General features: G+C 42.3%; 1 protein-coding gene across 19 annotated transcripts in view; it reads right to left on the reverse strand.

Moving 5' to 3' along the window:
* The window catches only part of LOC147027556 (oxysterol-binding protein-related protein 6-like), a 185,148-nt gene that overhangs the window by 82,782 nt on the left and 85,538 nt on the right, over positions 1 to 16,828 (reverse strand). For 18 of the 19 annotated variants that reach the window (XM_085877054.1, XM_085877058.1, XM_085877062.1 and 15 more), the window contains 2 exons: positions 15,459 to 15,572; positions 14,534 to 14,689 (listed from right to left, as the gene is read on the reverse strand). The exons of the other annotated variant lie outside the window; for it this stretch is intronic. In XM_085877054.1, the coding sequence (XP_085733180.1) occupies positions 14,534 to 14,689; positions 15,459 to 15,572 (270 nt within the window). The remainder of the gene's footprint in view (positions 1 to 14,533; positions 14,690 to 15,458; positions 15,573 to 16,828) is intronic. 19 annotated transcript variants of the gene reach the window in all.

The raw sequence follows: 16,828 nt of genomic DNA on the forward strand, positions 1-16,828 counted from the left end.
CTGTGCAGAGCGTTGGTGCTGCCGAAGCAGTCTCCTTGGCTATTGAGCACAATCCTGGACAGGTCGCTACTCCAACACAGGATACTAGCATGCTGGCACTCATTTTTGCCAACCTCAGAAGGATGACAGTCAGTCAACCCAGCTGGTATTAATTCAACAACCGAGCAGGATTTGAACTCAGGATCCTTGGACCCCAAGCCCACCACTTAACCATTAAGCCAACACCAAGCATATTGTGGCCATCCTGCAGAACACAAATTCACTCACTCACTCACTCAACATGAATCAGAACACAAACTTGCAGTTTTGGAGTACTTTGGCTCTTAATTTGGCAAATTGAACAGTCTCGTCCCGAGCACGTATGCACACTCAGTCAGTCAGTCAAACAAAATTGAAAGTATTCCAAACAGGAAACTTACTGTTTTTAAGGACTTCATAAAGGACACAAACAACAGGCATGAAAAACGAATGTTAAGTAAGGTGGTATTAAAGACACTGCATCAACAGCAGTAAACCTACGAATAAATGGTTGTTTTTTTCTTACAACCTTTAAAACTTTTATTTTAGCTCATATAATTGAACACTGGAACACAAATTATCTTGTTTACACTTCCAAAAACCTGCAGTTCAGCAGTACTTGTCCAAAAGTTTACATCGTCTCGACCAATTATATTTAGCACACGCTCTGAGGGTGCAGTTGGCAGAAGATCCAGCTTTGAACTGTTCCGTTTGACACATCGGCTTCGTATGGTTGGCATCACATGTGTTATTCAGAGTTCAGGAACAAAGCTAATATACAGGGTGTTCCAAAAAGACCCGGCCAACTTTGGTTGTTAATATATTTAGAACCACAAAGGATACAACAAAACCCTTTGGTTTACATGATACAGAAACTCGTAAAGTTTTGAACACACTGTCAATACACGCCAATCTGAGCTCCATTTGTCATGTGCAGGACATCAAGGTGACGCACGAGTTCTTGCCATGTCAGACTCAGTGCGCATGCAGCTGTGATCCAAGAATGTAGATCCTGCAGGTTTGCCACATTGGTGTTGCAGACAACATCTTTGACAAATCCCCACAGAAAAAAAAAATAACCAAGGGGAGTTATGTGTGGTGATAATGGAGGCCAGGCGGTTTGTCCGTCTCAACCAATCCAGCAACCTGAATTTTTTTTTAATTCAGGACTGCTCAAACGACTGAAGCCCGCCCGATGAGGGGAAGTGCCGTCCTGTTGAAAAATTATATTGGGTTGCAGTTCTTCAATCTGTGGGAAGGCGAATCCTTCCAACATGTTCATGTAAATTGTTGAAGTCACTGTATCCATGCCAAGAAAAACAGACACACCAAGCGGTCATGGAGAAGGTCAAACCACACATTGACCTTTGAACTGTCGAGTATGTGTTCAATGACCATGTGAGGGTTTTCAGAGTCCCATATCCTGACATTGTGCCAGTTGACCTTCCTCAACACATGAAAGCAAGTTTCGTCTGTGAACATGACCTTTTTCAGGTAATCTTTGTCATCCTTCGTGCGACTGAGCATTTCCAAGGGAAACGCATTGTGTTCAGGTCCGTCATTTGGTTTTAGTGGCTGGCAGTCCCCATTCTCTGGATGCACGTTGGATTGATTTTTTGGGACTTTGTTAAAATGATTCATGCACTCGTTCAATGCCTGCTGCACTTGTGCTTGGTCGACTGGTACTCTTCTATTTCTGACAACTTCCAGTCTCCTTAAACCTCTTGTTCAACTCCATGATACTAGTCTGCAATGGTGGATTCCTTCCATATCTTGAACAGAAATTACGCCAAACTTGGGTGTCAGATCTCGTCTCGATGAACCATTTGACGCACTGAGCTTTCTCCTGTGGAGTCGCCATTTTATTTTACACTCAACCACCAGACATGAAAATAAAAACATTATGAGTTTCTGCATCATGTAAACCAAAGGGTATCATTGTATATTTTGTGATACTAAAGATGATAATAACCAAAGTTGGCCGGGTCTTTTTGGAACACCCTGTAGATCATGTTCAGAAACGCAAAGCAAGAGTTGAAAAGACCCTTCCCGTGTCCTTTTGCTCAATACTGCAGAGGGTAAGGTGTTCTATGAACTTTCTAGTTAGCTCACCAGGAACATAGTTCAGGTGAGCTTATGGGATGGTGTGTCATGCATCCGTCAGTCCATCTGGAAACACTTGCAACTTCCTCTCCGAACATGCTGATGGGATTGTAACCAAACGTGGCTAAAATGATCTTTGGTGTGGTAGAACTCGTTTGTTCATGGCATCAAGCCCCTCTACTTATACATTGGTCATCGTAAGGTTTATATATATATATATCTTCTTCTTTCGGCTGCTCCCATTAGGGGTTGCCACAGCGGATCATCCATATGATCCGCATAGTGATTTGCACATGTTTTTTTTACACCGGATGCCCTTCCTGACGCAACCCTGGTCGCCTCTTACGACACAGGGATTGGGTACACCTATTTTAACCGGGGTATACACCGGCCCAGTACACTGGTACTCATTTTGCCGACCTCGGAAGGATGACAGGCTGAGTCAACCCCCTGGTGTTATATGACTTGGTATATACACATACATATGTGTATGCATATACACACATATGCAGTGTATATATATATATATATATATATATATATATATATATATATACACATATACATATATATATATATATATATATATATATATATATATATATATATATATATATATATATATATATATATATATATATATATATATATATATATATATATATATATATATATATATATATATATATATATATATATATATATATATATATATATACATATATACATATATATATACATATATACATATATACATATATATATATATATATATATATATACATATATACATATATATATATATATATATATATATATATATATATACATATATATATATATATATATATATATATATATACATATATATATATATATATATATATATATATATATATATATATATATATATATATATATATATATATATATATATATATATATATATATATATATATATATATATATATATATATATATATATATATATATATATATATATATATATATATATATATATATATATATATATATATATTCAGTGGCCCAACGGGGCTCGAACTCAGGACTTTTTGGGTCCTAAGCTGTTGCCCTAACCACTGTGCCAACACCAGGCTTTTTATAGTGTATATATACACTATAAAATAAAATAAAAAATATATCTATACATATATATATATATATATATATATATATATATATATATATATATATATATATATACATATACTGTACATACACATTCATATATATAGATATATATATATATATATATATATATATATATATATATATATATATATATATATATATATATATACATATATATGTATATTGTTGCGGAAATGGGCCCTTAGTGGGTTATTAAATATAGGATTAGCCCAGATCCCCCATTAAATGCATGTTTAGCCAGTTGTTTAGTCATCGCACATTACATATATGTTGGGAGATGTAGCAGGCTGTCCAGTGTTCATGCAGTGGTGGTGTACCGAGAAGCACCTTGCTTCTTTTTCCTTCCCCCCTTCGAACTAGCCCCGCCCAGCACTCTGAGAGTGTCCGTCGACGAGACGTGTCGGCAGCCCATTGGTGGAGAGTGGCTGCAGACTTGAGGGATGGACCAATCACATATCCCCGGAGGTGTTCCAGAAGAGCGAGCCCCGAAAAGGCAAGAGGAACTGCATGGGGTCTGTCTGCGATCGGCTGGATGAGAAACTGCTGGTGTCGGTCGGCGATCTGCTTCGAGAGGGACAGCTGTGTGAGTCTGGGATCTGGCTTCGTGAGAAGAGCGAGCCCCGAAAGGCAAGAGGAACGACATGAGGTCTGTCTGCGATCGGCTGGATGAGACACTGTTAGTGTCGGTCGGCGATCTGCTTCGAGAGGGACAGCTGTGTGAGTCTGCGATCTGCTTTGTGGAAAAGGCCCGCCCCCAAAGGCAAGGGGAACGGCCTGTGTGAGTCGGCGGTCGGCTTTGTGGAGAGTGGTTTTGGCCGGCTGTTCCTCCTCGGCCATGGACCCAGCCTGCAGAGCCCAAGACCCCAATTTAGCCTTGTCTGGTGAATGGGCCAGGCCTGGATTTCTACACTGGACCTTGTGAGAAACCAGCTGGAACATACTATAGATCTTCCTCTTTTGTACCGTCGACCTTACGGGGGTTGAACGCGCCGAGGCTGCGTGTGCAAGCATGCCGGGAAAAAGGAATACGAGCGCCATCTTGCCACGCGGCATGTTCGAGCTTGGGTGCTCAAATCCGTTGACATCGGCTTCTCACGAGCCGCATTCGTGCCTTTGACACTTTCCCCTCGCCCATGAGGCATCACTAAGTACTCTGTGTCTTGTCTGCATGTTGTCTACATGTCGTCCAGGCCAAAGGTTTATCTCGCTCGGGTTCCCTTCGAAACCCATATCCGTAGCTCCCTAGTTAAGAGGGGGTTATAGATTAATTATAACATTGTCGTGAATGCTTTGCTTGTGTTGTGTTCCCCGATGTGTCCCCAATAAATCTGGCTGATTCGTATGAAAGTTGCCGCCTTGAGTTTATTCGTGCCGTGCTGAGGAACAATCGCTCGATTTGTATTTAAAACCAAACGGGCTACGGACTGGCAGACTTCGCTCGGTCTCTGACAAACCCAGTCTGTAGCAGGGGTCTATTTCCCCAACTGGTAAGGCCCAGTTGTACATTGGTATCATGATCCGAGGCACGTGACCCGGGGCCTGTGCCGAACTAGCCGGCGTTATAACCCCTGAGATGGCGGTGCTGTTCAGTGACGCCGAATCTTCAACATTTGGCTGGAAAGAGTAGGGTGGGAATCACCCTACACCGTCGGAATCTATAACAATATATATATATATATATATATATATATATATATATATATATATATATATATTAGTGGAGCTACCTGACTGCCCATTGCAATTCTGATCCTGTGGAATTTTGAAGAAATCAATTATTTTATTTTATTTCTATTTCCTTGTGGGGGTCTAAAAAAAATTCCATACATTCACGAAGGAATGGGGTTGGGGATCATTTAATACGAGCAAATACAACCCGTCGCTTCGCCAACGGGGGTATGAAGGGGAGGGGTGGAGAAAGAGAGAGGGGGGAGGAAGAAAGGAGATAGAGAGGATGGAGGGAAGGGAGGGGTGGGGAGAAGAGGGAGGGGAAGAAAGGAGTGGGTGAAGAAGGGGAAGCAAGGAAGGGGAGAAGAGCGAGGAAAGGGGGTAGAGGTGAGGAGAGCAATGCCTCACGAAACGTTGCTGTGCACTGCGGGAGGGAGGGGTGAGAGAGAGAGAGGCAGAGAGAGAAAGTGGCAGAGAGAGAGGCAGAGAAAGAGAGAGAGGCAGAGAGAGAGTAAGGGGGAGAGAGAGAGTGGCAGAGAGAGAGAGAGAGAGGCAGAAAGAGAGAGGCAGAGAGAAAGAGAGGCAGAGAGAAAGAGAGGCAGAGAGAGAGAGAGGCAGAGAGAGAGAGGCAGAGAGAGAGAGAGAGGCAGAGAGAGAGAGGCAGAGAGAGAGAGGGAGAGAGAGAGAGAGAGAGAGAGAGAGAGAGAGAGAGAGAGAGAGAGAGAGACAGACAGACAGACAGACGGATAGACAGAGACATAGACAAAGAGCGGGCGACAGAGGTGTGGGAGAAGAGTGCTGTATGTTATGCAGAGGGTGGAGCGAGGAGGGGACAGACAGATTGGGAGGGGGAGGGGGGGAGGAAAAAAAAGATAGATATGTGAGGGGTGGAGGTGGCGTTAGCAAATAGAGTGACACGTTATGCTTAATGACCGAACACAAATAATAATAAAAAAACTCATGTCAGAACAGCTGTACACACAACGACACAACAGGATTGTAATGTTAACCACTGGCACATCTGCAAAAACTTTGTTATCCAAATTCCAGAAAATTTGTGGCAACAATAAACACAAGCATGGACTGAAAACATGGAAGTACTGCTCACGTACGAACGAATGATCCAATCGAGCGTGAACATCGAAGACAAAGTGTTGCGACCAGAGATCATACTAAGGTCCAAAAAAGAGAGAAGGCATTGGTACGTGATGTGTTAATACCAGTGATTTTGGACTAAACAATGCAGAAATCAAGAAAATGACCAAATACCAAGACCTCAAGAATGAGGTAAAAAGATCCTGGAAGGTAAGGAATGCCAAAGTTGTACCAGTGATAGTTGGAGCAACGCGAATGATGACAAAGCACCTCACAGAGATAATAAAAACCATCCCTGTGAATATTACTACAAACAAACTACAGTTGGAAGCTGTCCGGAGTTCAGTAACATCCTGAAGATAGTCCTCGGCACAAAGCTTTGAGAACAGAAAACTTCACAGCTTGGTCCATGAATCGGGATCCCTTACCAAAATGAAGGTGGACACTTTGTGCCCACCCTGGGAATACTTCATTCTACATTCTGAAACCCAGATGAAAATACCAATCAACAACACACACACACACACACACACACACACACACACACACACACACACACACACACACACACACACACACACACACACACACACACACACACACACACACACACACACACACACACACACACACACACACACACACACACACATCCGGCGGTGGATACTTTGAGAACTGTTAGGGCTCCATTCCACTTTCTGGAACCCCAATATTGAGATAACAACCAACGACCAATAACCAATAACACACACATACACCGGTGCCAAATGCCATTGTGGTGATTCAGTTTATACACACACACACACACACACGTGCAAATGTACACATGCATCAAGTAAATAAAAACGACAAACACAAAGATTTACCTTGAAACAGCGTTCTTTGAAAGGGGATTGAAAGTGGGTAATTAGCTAAATTGAATTCAAAAATGTATCAAGTGACAGAACACAAAATGTGGATCTTTTCTCTGTGTCTTCACAGCAAGAACAAACATGGTGAACACCTGGTCGGATGGACCTTATTGTTGTTTTTAATATGTATCGATGTTGATTGAGAGGTCGATTACAAATGGAGATCGCACAAAGCCATCCTTGCACATTTTCAGTGGATGAAACACCTCCCTTGGCACCCACCGCACGGCACCGCGGGACCCAACAAAGGCAGAAACGTACGTCAAATCGATGTGAGATTGAAAGCACGTGTACTTTTCCCCTAAACGAACAACCAAGCAGCTTAGAGAGTGCTCGCCAAGTGGATTAAGCATTCAAGCAGGCTCTCCAACAAAGCGGTCGATAAGAAACGACTTCCTTAGCACGCAATTGGCTGAACTGATCACTGAACTGTCATAGTCAACATACACCTCCTTGAGACGCACAAAATGTCACGTATGTCCGAATTGGACAAATGAACACGCTACTCTGAGTCGGAACTGCTTGAAAGTTCGATTCTGGAACTTAAATTTTATAATTCTTCTTAATCTAAGAGATACTCATGGCGATCGCATGTGCAGAAATGAAATAAAACGATGAACGCTGATGTCTCGGGGAGTTTATAAGCATTGCAATGTACCCGGCGATTCGTAGCTATGATGAACAGCTTGTTCAAAGTTGCGGCCTGTTCCAAGTCAGGGCGGGGTAAGGTTGAGCAGGCCAAAAAACATGACGGCCTCAGACCCCAGTGAGGTTACTCAGGAAACGCATGAAAACCCCAGACAGCGAGGTGTCCGAGGATCGCCTGATGAAGGATATAATTAAATAATGCCATTAATTATCTTCAAAAGGAGTGTTTTAATATACCCAAACACCCAATTTTCACTCTGGCACTTCCTTTGTGTTCCCGAAGTATGCCTGCAGAGTTTCAGGTTGCTAGATTTCATGGTTTTGGAGTTATGGAGGAGACACACACACACACACACACACACACACACACACACACACACACACACACACACACACACACACACACACACACACACACACACACACACACACACACACACACACACATCTCGCTTGTAGTATGAGATGAAGCCATTTCTAACCACTCACTGATATAAGTAGTTTTGTGTTTTATTGGTGGGCGAGAAAGCGCAGTAAAATACTCAGCTTTATAATCAACCAATTGTGAGGCAATGAAACCAAAATTCATGAATTGATGAATTGGTGCATTGCGAGTCTGCTTTTTGCAATCTCTGTGAATATTTGATCACAGCATAGAATTAGTGGGCCATTATGAACAGGCATTAATGTGCAAGCAAATCATGTGACTTGGTGATTTTGAAACTGAATAAATGTTTTCTTCAACAGCTTGACTGCTAAACTTGTCTGGCATCGAGTTTCCAAAGACAGTCTGGCCATAAGCAATTAAAAGGTCATTATTGATATCATTCCCAGGTTTATTTTCACCCAAGTGCAATAACCAAAACATTTAACCTGCAAGTAATAAGGTCGGCTTCGGGTATGGTTAAAGGGGATAGAAAATAATGTGGGTAGGAATTGGTGATCATATGCGATGATGGTGCGCTGTCCTCTTGAAGCCCCCAAGGGAAGAGAGGGATTGAATAGTCTCAGGAAGGCAGTTCCAAAAATGGGAGAAAAATAGAAATAAAGGAATTGAGGTGCACAGTCAGCCTGGATTTGGGGGATTTAACCAGGAGGGGGTTACTGGAAGAACACGCGCATCTTGAAATAGCTGGGGATGGTCGGAGGACGGAGAGAGCAGAGGGGAAAAACATCGGAGGAGAAGTGCTACATAGCAGGCTACCACCGTCTTGCACTGCCAAACGGAAAACCAAAACCCATTTACGAAGTGAGATCCAACAACTCCACAACACGACCTTTCAACTCGTCATTATATGTGCCTCTTGGCGAATGAATCCCTGTTCGCATTTCTCACACCATTAAAACGCCTCACATAAACAATCTGGTGGTCCTAAGAATAGCACATCTGCATCATGTTGCGAAGAAATGAATTATTTTGACAAGTTTGTCTGCGACTGCATTCCCTTACATTGGAGAAGGTGGATGGAGGTTATGCATTCACCCGTTTGTCTGTTAGTCTGGTACTCCGTCTGTCTGTGAGCAGGATATCTCAAAAAGTAATGGACCGATTCAGACGAAACTTAGTGGACACGTTCGGTGCGTGACAAAGACAAATTGATGAGATTTTGCTGAAGATCTGGAACCGGAACGAGATACAAGATTTTTGAAATCAAGTGACTTTTCACCATTGAGAGATAGGGCCAAAAATGATATACTGTAGCGCATGATATTTCAAAACGTTGTGGACGAGTAGGATATTTCACAAGAACAAGCCGATTAGATTTTGGTTAAGGTCCGGATGCAGATCTGACCTTTCAGTGAGATACAAAATGTAAACTGTTCAGCCTGGCAAAGGTACGCGCTCTGTCGAGTGCTATTCTTGTAATATCATATGAGACAGACATAATCTACATATTACTCAAACTCTCATCTTGTATGTATGTATGTATGTATGTATGCATGTATGTATGTTCCCGAAATACAGCCAAAACGGTACACGATAGCACAAAAAATATTGGCCCACCTTACTCACCATTCTCCTGCCGTGTGCAGTATCAAGTTTCATTCAAATTTGGCAATGAAAAAGATTATTAAAAAATCAATTCTCGATTCAGTCAAGTACTCTTCGGGAAAATTTGATCAATGTAAACAACCTCAGCGGTATAGTTCGCTGGAGCTATCATTTTTTTTTTCATCAACCGGTGTCACAACGGGAACCCAACTGTTTCACGGGTCGCCTAGTATCATATAAAATGACTGCAGGACAAATAGTTCCAAACTTGCCAATTAAAGGTATTTTTGGACATTTATAAGCAAGTTTGGGTTACATAAAATCAAAATGACATGGGATGCATCTGTGCTTTCGGCACAGATCCATCCAATCTCATCTTCAGTTTTCCTACCCTTCTTCACACCCATCCTGTGGTTAGGCAGTTGCTCTGAAACAACGTACCGACTCTTCTTGGAAAGCAAACCCAACCGAAGGAAATCTCATGTCATTCCACAAAGCTCGCCACAAATTTGTGTCCACTCTCAGTAGAGCCAGAAAACAACTGTCCAACCTCAACATTGAACTTTCAACCTCATCTCCATCCTCTAATACTTTGTGGCACCTCGTCAAGTCTGTTTCTGGTGTATGCTCCCCTTCTATCACTCCCGTCTTCAAATGGCACCACAGCCAACTCTGCTCGTGAGAAGGCCAAAATGCCTCAATTCTGTGTTTGCTACCAAATCTTGTGTCCCCAACCCCTCGGTCTCTGTACCCACCCCACCCAGTGTTACACAACTGCTCCTGGACTCTGTCTTTTGCACCTGAGAAGGTGGAAAAGTTTCTGGCAAACGTCGACTCTAATTCTGCAACTATACGAGACGGCATCAGCTCACGTGCCGCCCTGAAAACCTGCTCTGATGCTCTCTGCCCTTTTCACCATATTGTTTGTCATAAGGTCATCTTCCATCTGCTTGAAAATCAGTCATCATTACTACATTACATAACAAGGTTCAAAAACTGATCCCCTTAACTAAAGACCAATCAACTTACTTTCAATCATCAGCAAGGTCATGGAATCCATCATCGAAGTTGATATAAAGTCCTTCCTTTTAACCAACGGCCTCATCTCAGATCACCAATTAGGATTCAGACCAAGTCACTCCACCTTCGATATGCTGCTCTTACTCTCCAAACAATGGATGGAGGCCCTCGATGTCAGACATCAGAACAGGGCTGTTTCTCTGAATATATCTCAAGCTTTCGATACAGTCTGGCATTTTGCATTACTCTCCGAACTCTCTGCCTATGATATCCAAGGCCAACTGCACACATGGATTACTGACTTCCTTTACTCTCGCAGCCAACGTGTGGCACTCAAAGGAATCCTTTCATCTCCTTTCCCTGTCAAGGCTGGAGTACCTCAAAGCAGCGTTCTGGCCCCAGTCCTATTCCTGGGTTTCATCATCGACCTCTCTCATAAATCCCCTTTACCTTTTGGCTCACAAGTCCACCGTGCAGTGACATTGCTCTCCCTCCAGATCGGCAGGCAGCAGTCTCTTCACACTCTTCAGACTTTGACAAAATCACAAGCTGGTCAAACACATGGAATCTGTCTTTCAATCCTGAAAAATCTCTCTCTCCCCCCCCCCCCCCCTCTCTCTCCCTTTCTCAGAGAACTGGATGGAAAACCTTCCCATCTACTTGCTTAACAATCCTCTTGAGCAAGTTCAGTCACTCAAACTCCTGGGTTTCACTGTCAGCTCTGATCATTCTTGGGCAAACCACCTCTCTAAGTTGAACTCCAAAGCCAGTGACAAATTGCTCATCCTGCGTCATACAAAATCCTTCTTTGGCACACCTGAAGTCCAATCAACCTACAAAGCGTTCATCTGCAGCATGATGGAGTACTGCTCTCCCCTCCAGGCTGGAAACCCTGCCTCACACCTTGCTCAGCTTGATGTTGCGGAAACCAAGACCTTCAAAATAATTGGAATCACCCACGATGAGTCAATGGGCCTCTCTCTTTTCCATCACAGGTGGGTCAGTTGTCTCTCTGTATTCTTTCACCTCCTTTGTGGTCTTGCACCATCTCTCTGCTCTCTCCTTGCTTTGCTCCCTGTCCACCAGGTATCTGCAGGGTGCATGTGGTCCACCATCAACCCTCTTCTGGTGAAACTACCAAAATCCAGAATCACTGCTCACGTCCACTTATTTATTCCTTAGTTTTCCCCACCTGTGGAACCAACTTCCACATTCTCTTCAATCTCGTGCTTCCCTCCAAGTCTTCAAGAGAGCTGTCCGGCACCATCTTAGATCATCCCACATCCAAAAGCATGATATTTTCTACTTGTGTTCACTACCCCTCTCCCCCCCGCCTTTACACACACACACACACACACACACACACACACACACACACACACACACACACACACACACACACACACACACACACACACACACACACACACACACACACACACACCTTTAAAATTCCCAGTTTTTCCTTCCTGAGAGTTTGCTTCTGTATCCATATTGTCCATGTTATGCACCTTCCCCTACCTCTCATTCCTCCCCACACACATTATTTGTCCAAATCTCCCTCTATTTTTTTTTTCTTCAACCCTGCTGTTGGTGCCCCCCTCACCCCTTCTCCTTTTCTACTGTTCCTTTTGTTCTGTTGCATCCTGACACATTCACTTTTCTCACTCTTCCAGGAGCCTCAACTCTGTATACAAAAAAAAAAATCATTAGTTCAAGCACAAATCTACATTGTACTCAAGCAAACACTAGAAATTAACCTTTTGTGGCCTTGATTGAAATTACATAACCACGGAGTCAAGGGCTTTTGAAAGAAACAAGCCGAAAATTGGGTACACATTCACATCAAAACATATCAGAACCAGAAGGGCACTCGGTGGAGCGCGTACCTCCACCACGTCATGCCTGATCCACGAGAACATAATCGGGCACAATACGTTTTTGAAATATCATGCTGTACAGTACTATATCGTTTTTGGCCCAATCTCTCAATGGTGAAGAATCACTTAAAAAACTAAACAATTCTTGTATCCAGATCCGGATTCAGATCTTCACCAAAATCGAATCAATTCGTTGTAGTCACACATCCAACCTGTCCACCAAGTTTCGTTTGAGTCCGTACACAACTTTTTGAGATATCTTGCTCTATATTGGTTTAGCACTATCTCTCAATGGTGAAGAATCACTTAAACAATACTCCTGGCTCTGGGGGGGGGGGGGTGTTTGTGTACATGACTCTTTTAGAGCGTTACCCTAATTTTTTTTGTTCTATATGCCAAGACCTTCAAACAAAGTTTGGGTAACACCTCCAGATCAAGTACATTTTCTCTGTAGGGTCCATCTTGGATTCGCAGTTGGCTACTAGCAAACTATAAATGAACCAAAATGCCCATATTGGGTTTAGATGGAATAAATCATTAGTAAACATTCATAAATTATTAATTTTGATTTACTTCAATTACTTGTGCATTGCTTAACACATTTTATCATGATTTATTCTCTTAAAACTTGGTTTACAGTAGAAAATGAACATATTATACGTAATTTTAGTCAAAAATAGCTTTCAACTTGAAAGTAGCTCAAAGTTTGATGGTCTCTGAATGACTTAATATTGTAAGTAGAGTTATACAATTTGGCCAAACGTTTCATTATTAAGTTCTCTGAGCAATTCAATTTTCATATTCTCACAATGGGGCTATGTGTGATGACCACAGAGCTCATTGTAAACCAAAGTCACCCAACCCCCAAATGGCCACATCTGGAGGTGTTACCCAAACTTTGTTTGAAGGTCTTGGCATATAGAACAAAAAAAATTGGGTGACGCTCTAAAAGAGTCATGTACACAAACACCCCCCCCCCCCCCCCAGAGCCTATACTACGATCTGTAGTAGTCGGATACGGATCTAGAACTTCACCAAAATTTAATCAGTTCGGCCTTGTCACACACCTAACCTGTCTGCAAAATTTCATCCAAATCTGTCCACAACTTTTTGAGATACCCTGTACACAAACAAGCAAACAAGCAAAGAAGAAGAAGAAGATGTAATGCAGAGCACGATACTTGCAAAATTCATGAAATAAATTTGAACCTCAAAAATAATTGCTGGTTGAATTAAATGACCAAACATGCAACTCCCCTTCAAATTTCAAGTGAATCAGATGAAAATTGACAATTTTGGAATGTTGGCCTATGTTGACCTTTTGGTCGATGTGAACCTCCAAAACAATTGGCTAGTTGAATTCAGTGACATGAAATATAAATGCTCTTCAAATTTCAAGTCAATCGGATGAAAATTGAGGATTTTAGAAATAACACCCTAGTTGTTGACCTTGTGACTATGTTGACCTTTTGGCCTATGTTGACCTCAAAAATAAATTGGTGGTTGAATTCAGTCACCTTATTTGCAAATCCTCTTCAAATTTTAAGCCAATGGGTTGAAAATTAAGGATTTTAGAAATACCACCTTAGTTGTTGACCTTTGGCCTATACCTTTTGACCTTTTGACCTCAAAACAATAGGCTTCTTCCTTATGCCAAACTCTACCATGTGGTGCAGTTTTGTGAAGATCGGTTGAAAATTGTGACCTAAAGGCAACAAAACAGACAAACAAACAAACAGACAAACAAACAAACAGACAAACAAACAAACAGACAGACAGACAGAATAACAAAATTGACTAACCGATAAACTTGAAAAATCTTCAATTTTGCAAATAACAAACAGACAGAAAGGGGTGAAAACATAACCTCCTTCACCTTCGGTGGCAGAGGTAATGAGTCAGTTATGTTTCTGGACTCTGTTATGCTTCGAGGAGAGCAGTATATATATGTAAAAAAATAATTGTTCTATCTTGGACACCATGTTTTCAGATTGCCCTTCATCGGTCAAATGGCCTATACTCACCAGTACAGGCACAGCTGTGGTGACCATCGGAGTGCTGGGCTCAGATTCTCCACTGGCATGTAAAATCGGTGGCGTTTTAACGGCCTTGTTCTGCCAGTGCTGTCGGTGTTGGCGAAGCTTTGACAGCCACAGGTCAAAGACATCAGGTGGAGTGATCTGCGGATTTGAAGAATTTCATTAACTCAGTCAAACCGAGTCTCAGTTTCTCGACTCGTGACTGAACGCCAGTTTCACGAGGCCGTACTTTTGTGCAGACACTCCAAAACAAGGGGACTTCAATCATTTGACTGGACGATGTACATTCGTGACTTGATGGACATAATTATTGAGTCATTCGAAATGTATTTGCCTCCTTTAAATAACATCTCTCGAGAAAGGGGGATCATGCAGTCAATGAGGGGGAGGGCGCAAATGTGCAGAAGATGTGTATGGGGTGAGTAACAATATAAATAAATCAGTTTCCTAACGAAGAACTTCAATGCAGAAGGAAGCCATTCGGCCCGTGAATCCTGTGCAATGGTTGACAACCTATGGTTGTTTGTCTATATATGCTCTTTCCTTTTTAAATGCTGAGCATCAAGCAAGCAACATGCACCATTTTTTTTAAGTCTTTGGTATGACTCAGCCAGAGTCAGGTTTGAACTGCCGACCACACAGATGAACATCAGGGGCTCCAACCATTACCCCCACATTGTCTGGTTAAACATATACTGTGCATTAATATGCTGTGGCCTCAAGAATATTTGACTCAAGACTTGACTCAACACTCAATGTCAATGAGAAGGCTGGACTCCAGAGGTCTGCCATATACACTGCAACAGGTGACCAATCATAACGGAAACAAACTGAGAAATACATCATAACATTGCCCTAAACAAAATGTGAACATGTATGGTGGAGATTCTAGTTAATGAGCTCAATTGACCTTCAAATGATAAATATTCTCTTCATCATCAAGGTCGATGCAACCAGCTTTGCGTTTCACAGACATCACGGAGGGTCCAATGTCCATCGATCCATGGATTTTCCCTCTTTGTAACTGAAATGCACAAAACAAATTAGGGTTTAATCATCAATTTTGGTTTGCAGAAACTCTGTCGTCATGGAAACGATTTGCCTCATGACCAAAAGCCAAAAGATATTGCACAAAGTTAATTTCCTTTTGGAAGAGGTTATCAAGCACCATTTGGCTTGGATTTCCACTGCTCTTAGGATCATCTGACATTGCTTATAAAACGAGCTTTGTGATTCGCTTTCGGCAGCCTGGCGAAGAGACATTTCGATAATCTCGAAGGATAAAGACAAAAATAACGAATATACTCTCAAGAAAAGGAAAGCATATGGTGGATTGGTGGGTGCCTGGACTTGCAAGGTGGGAATCAGTCTTGGTGCAAATATTTATTTAATAAAAAACATCATCCCATTCCCCCCTTTGCTACAAGCATCAAAATTAAAGCCAAACTGATCAAGAAGAACATTTAGTTTACCATTGGTGATGTACATGAAGGGTGTTCTCATAGAGTTATACGAATGGGGGGTTTTGAATGCAAAAATCCAGGTTCATGGAAAGGTGAGGTCATGGAGGGTAAAAAGGCAATGTACTGACAGTATGGCAACAGTTGCACACAATAAGCAGGGATATTAATGAACGGAGAAAGAAGAAAGAGAAGAGGAAACACTGCAATCTGTGCAAGTCAGATGATCTGGTGAGGTATGGTTTATGAAGGTGGAGGGGTTGCTGTTGTTGATTAACTCCGGTCAGTTATGCTCGAACAGATCCGCAGTACGGAGATAGCCGATTGATCTCCTGGGAGCGACCCAGAGATCCCTCATATCTAAAATGCTGTGCTCTTGCCTTCACGGAGCCAGGACCGTGCAGCCTTCCACGATGTGTTTTATTGTGTGTGGGGTTGTCCTGTAAAAGTTGTCCTGTATTGTGTTGTCCTGTAAAAGCTATGGGTGGTGTCCACAGTGGAGACGTCAAAGGTGAACACTATGAGACCTGGGAAGTAATTTCTCTGCGTCGTCGATGGGTGGGGGTTTAGTGCCCAAGGTGCTGTTTGGGCCCAAGTTATTTATTGCGATTTTGGTGATGTGGGTATGGATGTGTTTTTTGTAGTTGTCGTAGATCGGTGTGGGGGTGTTTTGAAGGATGTTGTTATAGTGCCTCTGTTGTGTAGTCTTAATGTGTCTAGGAGTCTGTGGGTGGTTGGACATGTAGTGGCACGAGTGATTAGGGTTGGCACTTGCAACTGCAAGGAACTGTGCACCTTTCAATTCCAAGTAGTCTTTGAT

This window comes from Eptatretus burgeri, chromosome 4 (assembly GCF_056783735.1).
Source record: "Eptatretus burgeri isolate ZD-2024b chromosome 4, Ebu_testis_v1, whole genome shotgun sequence".
NCBI lineage: Eukaryota > Metazoa > Chordata > Myxini > Myxiniformes > Myxinidae > Eptatretus > Eptatretus burgeri.